This window comes from Equus quagga, chromosome 15 (assembly GCF_021613505.1).
Source record: "Equus quagga isolate Etosha38 chromosome 15, UCLA_HA_Equagga_1.0, whole genome shotgun sequence".
In the NCBI taxonomy this organism is placed as follows: Eukaryota; Metazoa; Chordata; class Mammalia; order Perissodactyla; family Equidae; genus Equus; species Equus quagga.
In genome coordinates, this window is record NC_060281.1 from 18,363,094 (window position 1) to 18,375,752 (window position 12,659).

General features: G+C 41.3%; 1 protein-coding gene across 1 annotated transcript in view; it reads left to right on the forward strand.

Annotated features, from left to right (window-relative positions):
• The window catches only part of TNFRSF21 (TNF receptor superfamily member 21), a 65,585-nt gene that overhangs the window by 40,202 nt on the left and 12,724 nt on the right, over positions 1-12,659 (forward strand). Inside the window, exon 4 of the mRNA XM_046640660.1 lies at positions 3,256-3,521. Coding sequence (XP_046496616.1) covers positions 3,256-3,521 — 266 coding nt within the window. The remainder of the gene's footprint in view (positions 1-3,255; positions 3,522-12,659) is intronic.

Genomic DNA, 12,659 nt, shown 5'->3' on the forward strand with positions numbered 1-12,659 from the left:
TGGCCATGCCGAGGAGCATAATTGCAGCGAATAATAATGCTCCTCTACGATACCACCTTCCCTGTTAATCATAACAGGTATCGCTAACCAGCTGGGCCACCTTGACCTGGTCACCAACCTTTCTACACGAGATTCCTCAGCAATAAAATTAAAAACACTTAAAAAAAATTATATATATCTCACATAAAAGTATGTGTATATATAAATACCTGTCATATGTGGTTTTAAATATGTATATATAATTTAAAAAGGAATAATAAAATAAATATCGAATAAAGTAAAAAAATGAAAAGAAGACCCGTTTCCTCACCACCATCCACCATCCAGCTTAGGAAATAGAACTTGTGATACTTTTGAAGTCCCTTCTGGGCGCCTAATAATGTTCCCCTTCTCCCTCCCAGAGGTAACTGTCTCAATTTGGTTTAATCATCCTATTGTTTTTCTCTATAGTTGTATTTAGTTTTGCCTAAAACTTTTTTCTTTCAAGCCCATCAAATTTTATGTTTCATCCGTGTTACTTCATTTTCTTGGTGATAAAGTCTTTCTGTCGTAAAATCTCATAAGGGTTATCCATCCAGCAAACACAGTAATACGCAGTGGCTGCTCAGTAAATACTCTTTCCATTCTGCAGGGTTTTCTTTTCCCTGTGGTGGCTATGGTAGGTGGAGAAGGCGTGACAAACTGATGGGCTAGGTCAGGCTGATCTCCCCTTCTCCTGTTGGGGAGTGCTAGGCTGGGAGGCTGATATCTCCAAAGGGAGCCGTTGTCTCCACCATAGTTAGACTTATCACCTCCAGAACGGGAGGGGACAGTGGTGAGGAGCATTGCTGACCCAGGCTGCTTCACAGGCGTGACCTCCATGTTTTCATAGTAAAAGAATAAGATGAAACCTGATTCATAGGCTTACATTTAGTGTCCAGTCGATTTGAGTTGAAGGAAAATCTCATTGTATCCATTCTTTGTGTTTTCCTTTTTTTTCTTTATTTTGTGGCTGAAAAAAAAAAGTATAAACACTGGGTTTTGGAAGAAGGAGCTGTTGTTGAGCTTAAGCCTTTTAAACTCTGTAATTACTCTTTAAAGGCTGTGTATTTGCATCAGAAATGCATTTAGTCTTAGGTTTTAGTGCCCAGTATATGGAGCATTTGTAATGATGGGGTCCTTCCAAAAATAGACCAACTCTATAGAAAATGTTAATCAGCTCATCCCCAGGGACCTTAGCGAGTATCTCCACTGTACAAATGAGGAAATGGACATGACAGTTAGTGGTTTGCCCAAAGCCACACTGTCATTGGCGTTATGAAGATTTAAGCAAAAGTCCCATGTACAAGAAAACGCAGTCATGTTTTTGTGTAAGACACTGTGAGCCGTAGTCAAATTGACCTAAATGAAGATTCAGGGACTAACAAGCCTTTTAGTGTTTGGAAGAATCCACCTCGTCAACCACAAAGAGCCCACTTGCTCCTTTAAGTTACCTATGGGGATTTAATTAGGACATGGGTTTTCCAAGGAGTCTCTTTTGCTTGAAATCAAAAGCTCTGTATCTGGCCAAACATTGCTGTGAAAACTGAAAAGCAACTGGTTCAAGTCTATTTCACACTGCCAGGGAAAATAGCATGAGAAGTACAGTAGTGTCTCGATTTGTGGCATTCTACTTCTGCAGTTGACGAGAAGGCAGCCTTCTACTAGGAATTTACTTTTCAAAAACCCTTTTCAGGGGGTTGGCTCAGCGTGTGTATGCCGTCTTCCCAATCCTCTGCCTCAAGAGCATTGCGTGGCAGAGTAATGATTTAGATGGAAGAACCACGGAGTCCTCCATTTTCAAAGAAACTTCTGGAATTGTATTTGCTCTTGGGCAAAAATTGAAAACTCATTTTTTAAATAAATATTTACCCCAACAGCTGATTGGAGCAAAAAAGATTTTTTTTTTTCCTGGTTAACCTCTAGTTAATTGAAAAAATCAATTGACCTTAATGGTAAGCTCCTTTTATTCTCTTTTCCTTTCTACGCTTAGAAACTTTATCTTATTATTTTTTTTTTTTTGAGTAGTAAATGTTTTCAAGACATGTTAGTGATGATAACTCTGCTATCGGGGCGGCTGAGGGTGAGCTCATTCAGAGACTCGGACGACTCACCCACCTACTGTGGTAAACAAGCCGAGCCCTTACTGAGAGGTTATCTATGCAGCCCATGTATAAATTTGGGCAAAGCCAAAGTGTGATTGCAGAGGGAAGGTGCTGTAAAGAGGAAAGACACGAAAGCGTGCTGCTCAGGGCCAGCCTCCCCTCACAGAGGGTCAGCACCAGGTGCCTGTCCTGAGTTTGCAGATTCTGAGATTTGACTTTGGCATTTCACCTTGCATTCGTCATATCTGGGAACTGTAGACCCACGCCGACCAAGTTTACAAGTGACTTATAGGCCAGAATGACCATATATACATTATCTGGTGAGTTGGGTTCAATACCCAACCCACCTACCTTTGTGTTATTGGGAAAATTGCCTAACTTTTCTAAGTGTTTTTTCTTACCTGTGTAATTGGAATGTTAATGGTTTATAAAGATGTTCAATGAGCTAATGCCTTAACATAATACCTGGAAGATAATAGCTATTGTTATTATACGATCATTTTGGCTGTTGTTGTCATTATGACTGTGCAAGTCAACTTAGGAGGCTGAATCAGAAAATTTCTTGTTGAGCATAGAAGTTAGAGTACAAGAAGTCAGAAGTTCTTAAGGAATGTCTCCACCGGGCTGGAACAACTGGGTACATTGTCACTTGACATAAAGGACACCATTGCCAGAATCTGAACACCCTTTACCCAGACAGCACTGGATAAACTCCACTGTGGTTTTAAACTGTGGCTTACGTTTTTCTAGATTTCGTGAAGTCACCACTTTTTTAGTCTGGGAGCCTCTTAGTTTACTTGGTTTTAGCTGTTTTTAGCAGAATCAAAGGAAATCACTCTGATTACCTTGTTTGGATTTGGCTTTCAAAACATCTTTTGGGGTGATTTATTATGCTTCCAGATAGCTCCTCCTTCTGGTTCCACATTTGGGAAGTGAAATTTGAAGGACGGTACCTAACTGGTCCCCAGGTTGGGCTGCACGTGCCAAGTGCTTAGAGGAGGCGATGCATTCCTTTGATGTACAGCAATGGGAAAAAATCCTCCCTTTAGTTCATTAAAACAGATCAGCCTTATATAAAGGTTTCCCTTACATGCCTGTGTTTGTTTTTTATTTTATTTTCTCTCTGGTTTAGGTATTGACATCCTGAAGCTTGTAGCAGCCCAAGTGGGAAGCCAGTGGAAGGACATCTATCAGTTTCTGTGCAATGCCAGCGAGAGGGAGGTGGCCGCTTTCTCCAACGGGTACACAGCGGACCACGAGCGGGCCTACGCAGCTCTGCAGCACTGGACCATCCGGGGGCCTGAGGCCAGCCTCGCCCAGTTGATTAGTGCCCTGCGCCAACATCGGCGCAATGATGTTGTGGAGAAGATTCGTGGACTGATGGAAGATACAGCCCAGGTAATGCAGCCCGGGTCATCTGTCTTTCCCACTAACCTTTTGGTCCCTGTGATTCAGATTTTACCGGGTATATGGAACAAGGAAAAATAACTGATATTAGGTGTTTAGGTTCATGCAGATACACACACCTTCTAGGGTGGTGGTTCTCAGTGGTTGTCCATTAGAATCGTCTAGAGAACTTTTAAAAGATTCTAATACTTGGACCCCACTGTAGATCAGGCAAATCAGAATCTCTAGGAGGAGGACTAGGAATCAGTATTTTTAAAAGCTCTCCAGGTGACTCTAATGTGCAGTCAAAGTTGAGAATCATTGTATCTGTGGTTGGTTCCAGCATCAGACTGTGCAGCCAGATCTTCTCCTTGTTGCGTAACACACTTTGAACAAAACCAAGAGGAAATGCTTTTTTTTCCTATACCCTCCCCACTCCAGAGGGCGTTTTCTGTGATGTGGCTTGGGGAGGCCCACTCTTACCTCCTGAGGATGCAGGTGGTGCTGGCCGCAGTGGGTACAGGATGGGTCCTCCTCCTTGGGCCCGTTCAATCCGTACATCAGGTGGGAACCGAGGGACCCAGCGGTGTGGTTTATTTATAGTCTCTGGTCAATGAGCCCTGGCTTTGGAGCCAGGCAGCACTGGATTTGAATCTTGGCTCTGACACTCACTAGCTGGATGACTAAGGTAAGTCACTTCAGCTTTCTCTGCTTCTGTTGTCTCGTTTGGAAGCCAACTTTATAGGATTAAGACAGACTAGAAATAAAGTATATAAAATGCTTGACAATTGAAAGTGTTCTATAAATGGTACTTATGACTGTGATGTAACTCATTTTACTTAGCCCTGCCTTAATCATAATGCGCTTCCCTGGAAGGCCATGAATTAGGTACAAATTTGGGTATTGAATCCTATTTCTCAATGCCTTCGATTAAGGTTTTGCAACATATTCCAATAGTGAAGAAAATGCTGCCACTGAGTCTTGATAAAACCCACTTAAAATTTAAAAGGCCATTCTGCCTGTGTTATTTTCCAGTGGTCTAAATTCATTGCCTAAAAGAGCTAGGGAGAGATTTTTCCCCCATCAATTCCAATTCTCTATCATTGTGCACCAAATTTTGTATAGCAAGGGACCTCAGTTCTGTATATTTAAGAAGTCCAAATGCTTTTATCTTTTTATGCTAACAGTGTAGTGTTTCTTCACTATTGAAGTAGACATTTATCAGGCGGATCTTTTATCTAAGTGACTGGATGAAAATCTGTGGGCACTAATCAACTCTGGAGGTAGTCTTTAAAGCTCCTGGCACATTTTTTTAAAACTTCTTTAAAATGTGGAATTTCAGAAAAAATATTTACTAATAGCTGCAGTGGTAAACATTCAAAGGCACACGCCAGTTTCTTGTGATTTTCTGAGAAACAATCTCTGTAAGTATGGTTCACAACTAAAACCATGCTTTACGTAGCTGGATTTTGGGGAAGGAAAGGGAGATGTTTATTCCCAAATTAAATAGAATGGCTGTGGTTCAGAAAAAGAGAGCCTAGAGCCAAACATGATTGTGCTTCCTTGGGATGTTGGCTTTAAGGAAAGAACTGGACGGGCAAGCAGCAGACTTGAAGAAGGATTTAGATACTGGAGAATAAGTCAGTGCATCTCCTTGATGGTTCCTGCAAGAATGACAACATATTACTTTTGGGGATTAAAATTTTCTTTTTTTCTTTTTGAGCAAGATTAGCCCTGAGCTAACTACTGCCCCTCCCCCTCTTTTTGCTGAGGAAGATGGCCCTGAGCTAACATCCGTGCCCATCTTCCTCTACTTTTTTCTATGTGGAACGCCTACCACAGCATGGCATGCCAAGCAGTGCCATGTCTGCACCCAGGATCCGAACCGGCGAACCTCAGGCCGCCGAGAAGTGGAACGTGCACACTTAACTGGTGAGCCACCGGGCCCACCCCTAAAATATTTTTTAAAATGACAAAGCTGAAAGGGCACAAGAGAAAGGCTAGGTAGAAGTTTGTTTTACTGTGCTGAGCGAGGGAGCCATCCTCGTTCTAATCTGGGGAGAGCAGACTGGTTTATGTGACAATCCATTCTTCCTTGGTTGGACTGACTGAAGGTTTGTGATGTTGGCTCAAATTTGCCAAAATTCTTAAACTTTCATTTCTCGTTTCTGCAAGGCCATCTTATTTCACTCAGCAGTCACTTAGAATGTGGTCCTAGTCTTCAGGTACTTCCATTTTGAAGGTGGTAGTGATGGTGGGATATTGACTGTAACAAATGACTTTTGTATGTTTCGCTCATGGTTCCATTGAGTTCCCTGAATATTTAGTGAGCACCTCCTTATTCCAGGCGCTGTCATAGGTGCTGGGAAAGGGGAGCGCAGAGTCTCCATGGAGAAGACTGCATATCAAGGAGAGTGATTCATAACAAAAACTACTAGGTCAATGAATAAGAACACAAAACAGTCCCTAAATCGCTTGTACCTTTAGTTCTTTCCTTCCTCTTATCTCCTCTATATACAAAAAGATTCTAATATCTATTTTTTGTTATTTATTTTTTAAGAAAGTGACATCAGCACATCCTATAGCTTTCTCTTTGGTTCTAGTGTAGCCTTTGTGTTAGGGTGGAGGCTGAGAAGGCAATGTTGAACTTCTTGTTCCATGTTTTAATAATACCCATCATTGGGGCTGGCCCCGTGGCCGAGTGGTTAGGTTCGCGGGCTCCCCTGCAGGCAGCCCAGTGTTTCGTTGGTTCGAATCCTGGGCGCGGACATGGCACTGCTCATCGGACCACGCTGGGGCAGCATCCCACATGCCACAACTAGAAGAACCCACAACGAAGAATACACAACTATGTACCGGGGGGCTTTGGGGAGAAAAAGGAAAAAATAAAAAAAATCTAAAAAAAATAAATAATAATACCCATCATTGTCTAGCAACATGCTGGATCCAGCTTTGACTCTAATTTTAATAGTCAACGAGGATGAATTTCTGGCTGCCAGCTTTTACTAATCTCACAGTATGTAACTGTCTGTTCAGAGTTCATCTCTGAGGTTTGTCAAGTCCAACAAGAGAATCAGGATGCAGGGGGCATAATTGAGACTTATTTTTTCCATATTATGATGGATTTGTATTCTTTGTGTGGTGTGGTAATGCTAGAAATTTGGGACTTTGGCCCAGGAGTTAATGGACTCTTAATGTGTAAAAATGACTCTGTGTGTGTTAATAGTTAATGTTTTTTCCTATTCATGAGTCTCAGAGCACCTATGTTATGTTCCACTCGAAGGATTAGCCCTGGTGTGCCTTTCAGTTGCTTCTGTCAAGAACAGCTGGTCCATTATTAACCATTTTTTAATTAAACACATCCAGAGACTGATTCTTTCTTCTTCCTTTTTTAAAAATTTTTTATGCATTTGGGGCTGGCCCCTTGGCCAAGTGGTTAAGTTCGTATGCTCTGCTTTGGCGGCCCAGGGTTTTGCCAGTTCGAATCCTGGGCACAGACATAGCACCGCTCATCAGGCCGTGATGAGGCCGCGTCCCACATTCCACGACTAGAAGGACCCACAACTGAAAATACACACCTATGTACCAGGGAGAAAAAGTAAAAATAAAATCGTTAAAAAAAATTGTTTTTGTGCATTAAAAAGATTATACAGTAAAATTCACTTTTTGGTGTACTATTCTTTGAGTTCTTTTTTTTTTAAGACTTTTTTTTTAGAGCAGTTTTAGGTTTACAACAAAATTGAGAGGGAAGTACAAAGATTTCCCATGTACTCCCTGCTCCCACACGTACGTAGCCTCCCCCATTATCAATATCACTCACCAGAGGGGTACAGTTTTTATGAAGTATGAACCCACATAGACACATCATAGTCCCCCAAAGACCATAGTTTCCTCTAGGGTTCACTCATGGTTGTACATTCTGTGGGTTTGGACAAGTGTATAATGACACGTATTTATCATTATAATATCATACAGAATACTTTCATTGCCCTAAAAACCTCTATGCTCTGCCCATTTATCTCTTCCCTCCTACCCCACTCCTGCCAACCACTAATCTTTTTATTGTCTCCATAGTTTTACCTTTTCTAGAATGTCATATAGTTGGAATCATACAGCGTGTAGCCTTTTCAGATTGGCTTCTTTCACTTAGTAATATGCATTTCAGGTTCCTCCGTGTCTTTTCATGGCTTGAGAGCTCCTTTGTTTTCAGTACTGAATAATACTCCATTGTCTGGATGTACCACAGTTTGTTTATATTTATCCGTTCATCTTCTTGACTCTTTATCTGAAGCGTGAGCACGAGCATTTAGAAAGAGCAGCAGTGCAGTGGGACAGGACTTGGAAATTAGTGGGATTTTGCCAAAGCTAGTTAAAAATCAAAACAAAAGCCTAATATAGCATTCCAAATTGTATGTTTTCTCTTTTTTCCATCCTTTTACTTTGATTTTTTTCATGTGACTTTATTTAAAGAAAGTCTTTTGTAAGCAGCATATATTTAAGTTTTTTAAAAAATCTAGTCTGACAGTTTTTGTCATTTAATTAGAGAATTTCAGTTTAGTAACATTTTAATGTAATTACTCATGTCGTTGGGTTTAAACCTACCATCTTATTTTCTTTGTATTTGTCCTGTCCTCTTTTGTCCCCCCTCTCCTTTCTTGCCTTTTTTTGGATTAATCAAGTATTTTTAATTATTCCACTTTTTCTCTTGTTTTAGTTTGTTAGTTGTATATTTTTTACTTTACCATTTTTTTGCAAGGAAGATTGGCCTTGAGCTAACATCTGTGCCAGTCTTCCTCTATTTGGTATGTAGGATGCCGCCACAGCATGGCTTGATGCGCGATGTGTAGGTCCATGCCAGGGCTCTGAACCCATGAACCCCCGGCCGCTGAAGCAGAGCGTGGAAACTTAACCACTGCACCACCAGGCTGGCCTCATTTTTTACTTTAATTTTAGTTGGTACCATAGGGGTTCAGACATGCACATTTAAATTATGAGACATTTTATAAATGTATACTTTTTGCTATTTCTGAACAATACAACAGCCTTAGAAGACTGTCATTCTATTTATCCTTCTCTTGCATAATGTCTTTTGTTGTCGTGAATTTTAACTCTACCCATTTCTTAACCCCCTAAAGACATAGTTATTATGGTTTTACACAGTCGGGATTCACGTAGATGTAGCTGCATGTTGATCTTTTCGGTTGTTCTTCTTTCCTTCCTGCAGCTTCAACTTCTACCTGAGATCATTTCTCTTTGGCCGAAAGAATACTTAGTGTAGGTTTCCAGCAATAAACTCTGTTTCTCTTTGTCTGGAAAATGCCCACTAAGTAAATTGCATTATTTGCCCTTTGTTTTTGAGAGATGGCTGGCAAATAGAATTTAAGCTTGACAGTTATTTTCTTTCCATACTTTCATGCCTGGGTTTAAGCCTCCCCTGCTACACAGCCAAGGAGAGGAGGTGATGGTATTTTTAAATCTATATTACATAACAGATTCTGTGCGCAATATCAGACCGGGCACTTTGGGCAACGCAAAGATGAGTAAGACAAAGTCGGTGCCATCAAGGAAGCTTACAGTTGAATGGAAGAAACTTTCACATGCTTATATGATTTAAGGGAGCAAAAGCACAAGAGTGGGAGGAGGAAGTGCTGGGTACACAACTAATAGGCCATTAACGCTCCAAATCGGGACGTCAGCATGGAGATGAGTGCCAGGTTCAATTCTTGTCCTGGCAGCCTTTCACTTTGGGGACGCTATGGTAAATTCCTTGGCCTCTTCTGCCTCACTTTTTCTTGAGAAGATGGCAACACCATCAGTGTGTGTCCTATGAGATGATGTGAGAATTAGCTGAGTGTGACCCACGGTAAGCACTTGATGAATGTTTACTATTAATAGTTGCAATTACTCGTAGGCTCTAGAGGTGTGAGGGGTGGAAGAATGTCCCTAACTCGCTCCAACTCTTATACACGTAATGGATCCTTTAGATCCTGAGCACCGAGGGTTACTTAGTGTTGGATGGGGAGGCGCTCTGAGTTCCAAGAGTGCTTAAAGCAGAAGGTTGAGCACGAGGGTTGCTATGTGGGTTCAGTGCCCAAGAACTGGAAATTCCAGCTAACTGTAAATATTTATTCCTGCCTGCCTGAGCGAATAAATGTTCCTACGCCGGCAGGGGTGTTTTTCTCTGGTGAAGAAAGAAAAGTGATGGTAATGTGTGAAGATAGCCGCCTGCTCCCTCAACCAACGGCTGTCAGAAAAAGGGGAAACAAAAGTGTGCAACTGCATTTCTAGATTTCTTTGTATGTTTCTTCCGTTTCTTTTAGAGACTTTTCTATATTCAGACAGGCTTGACCAGTACAATCTTTCTCTTTCCTTTTTTTGCGTCTCCCTTGGTGGGGGAGGCCTCGGTTTTTTGTCTCTATAGGAAACTTTAGGCAAATGATTTCTCTGATTTGGATTTTTCTATTTAAAATGGGAATTCAGGTGGTTATCAGAATTAAGGGAGCTAATGGCTTGTTAAATTGTGAAATGTAAAAAGGGGAGGTGTTAAAGTAACGGTTGGGAAGTATTGTAATTTGAATTCCAGCATTCCTTTATTGTTTCATTTTGGAAAAGGGAAGGAAAAGTAATTTTATGTACATTTAAAAAACGATAATATTAAAAACAACCACAATAGTTTAAAGTGATATGAAGTGTTACTTTAGCTGTCTGCTTTGACCAGAGATTCGTGAATGTACAGAATTGGTGCTGATCAGGCAGGGGAGCTGGCTATCTTAATCCTCCTTCGCTCCTTTGTAAGATTGGATAGATTAAAATGACACTGGAATCTAACCACTAGTGGACCTGAAGCCAGTGTTGCTGAGTTTTTGTGTGCTAGAATGATTCTTTGTTAGAGATGCTTAATCCTTTCCAGAAACCACATGGGAGCATAGGAGACGTAGGAGGGACAGAGTGTCTCTCTCTTTCTCTCACTCTCTCTCTCTCTCTCTCTCTCGTTCAACCAAGTGTTGGAGACTGGGTGGCTTTGCTCTGTATCACCGTCTGGGAGAATCTCAACAGTGAGAAGAGCACTGGGCATTCTCTTTGGCAAGGGCGGTACCACGGCTGCTGCTGCAGAAGGAACTATGGTTACTGACTTTTTGCTCACCAGCTGCGCCATGCAGCTGTCCTTATCTATGGGCTGCTTGTGGCCAGCTATTTTCAGAAATTTAATATAGTGAGGGTGAGTTGAGGCAAATACCAGCTGTATATGTAACTGTTGGCTTTTTGGCTATTCAAATTTGTCTCTGCCTTTAGTTTGCCAGTTGGCTATCTCTTAGAAAATGGGGATTATTGTCCTAAGGCCTTAAGATGTTAGCTAAACTTGCACGTATCTAGCCCTGCCCTCTGCCTCATTACCAGAGCATAGATGGTCATTTGAGGTCAAGTTACCTAATTTGCAGGATATGACTACGGGCTCTGGGGAACTTCTGGGGTAGTGAGGAGAAGCAGACATTCTAAAGGGGTTGCTGACACACGGTAGGCCCAGGTGCACTTAGTGATGCCTGTGTTTAAGGTGATCATTGTGCACAAAGAAGTGATGTCTATATAAGCCTGTAGAGTTTTAATGACATTTCAGGCTGTTCTACTTATCTTATTCCAAGGTTTCATTCAGTGAGTCAACAACCTATTGTCGAGCACCAGCTCTGTGCCTGGTATTATGGAAAGAAGAAAGGTGTCCCTGCCTTTCAAGAGCTCACTCACTGAGATGGCGACACATGCAAACTAATGACAGTTCAGTGGGATAAGCAAATGTTATCAAAGGAGTGTGCACAAGGAATTATAAAATAGCGTCAGAAGGCAGGGGTACTTGAGCCACCAAAAAATACATAGAAAACAAAGAGCAGACATATATTTGTCCATTTGAAAGTCATTAAAAAAAACCAAACCAGTCTGTAGTTTCTTTCAAGATTGTTTTGGTCTTCTTCCCCAACACTTCCCCATCTGGGTTCTGCCTCGGGCGCCCCACCTGCTTTTTCACACTAAGGGCTTCTCAAACCTTTGACTCTGAAAAGCACGTCTGTTTTACTTAGAGCCTTGTTTTGTTCAGTAACAAACTTTTGAGAAACTTTTCACCATTCTGCAATAGTAAAGCTCCAGGAGTGAGGTTCTGATGGCCCACTTCATGTCAAGTGCTGGAGTTCAAACTTTCAATCTTCAAGAACTAATGGAAGGGACTGACAGATCCAACAATTGGACTTTTGACTCCTTGATTCGTAGCTGTCTAGTAAGGATCTGGTGCGGATTAGAGAGCGTATATACTGGAGACGATGCTTGTACATGTCCAGTCCTGCACTTGACATACAGCAGGGGGTTCGGTAAATCTTAGCTACTGGTTTCTGTGTTGGAATTTGAATTGCACGTTCTCCTTTTTTGCCCCAAGAGCACATGATACCACTCTACTTTCAATAAATGCACGTTGAGGAGAAAGGGACCCCGCGTTTGCTGAGTATCTGTTGTGTCCCAAACGCTGTCCGGTTGCTTTGCATCCCTGCTTATCTAGCAAGCTTCGTGGTCCTGCAAGGTATAGGCAGATGTTAGAATTATGACGTATTTCTTGTATTTTGTTGAATGCCCTGTCAATTGTAAGATGCACTATTATTATACGTACCACAGAGAAAGCAATAAAAATACTGCCAATTACAGTTTAACATATATCTGTATTTTAGCAATGTTAAAATGTGAAAAAATATGTATCATAGAATTAATGAAATATGGTAGTTGAGCTTGAGGTGTACACATTATAAGGAGAAAAGTCTGGAAAACAGATTCATGGGGGATCTTGACATTGATATACTTTCCCTCCCCAACCCACACGTCCTTCCTTACACGTGCTTTTTTTTCTTTTCTTTTTTTTTTAGTAGCCTTTAAGGGTGAGATGGTTTAACACAAGCAATTTATTTAGCAGACATTAATGGAATGCCCATTTTTGAGTTCTGTATCAGGCACTGGAGATACTAAGTGGAAAAAAAAAAGACACTACACACAAAACACAAACATCCCTCAAGATGCTGACGCTTCTATAGGAGGGATCGTTACATGAACCAAACCTTGCAATATATTCTGTGAAACTGCTAAACAGAATTTGAAGAGGGCTTTGATTTTTGCCCTGAG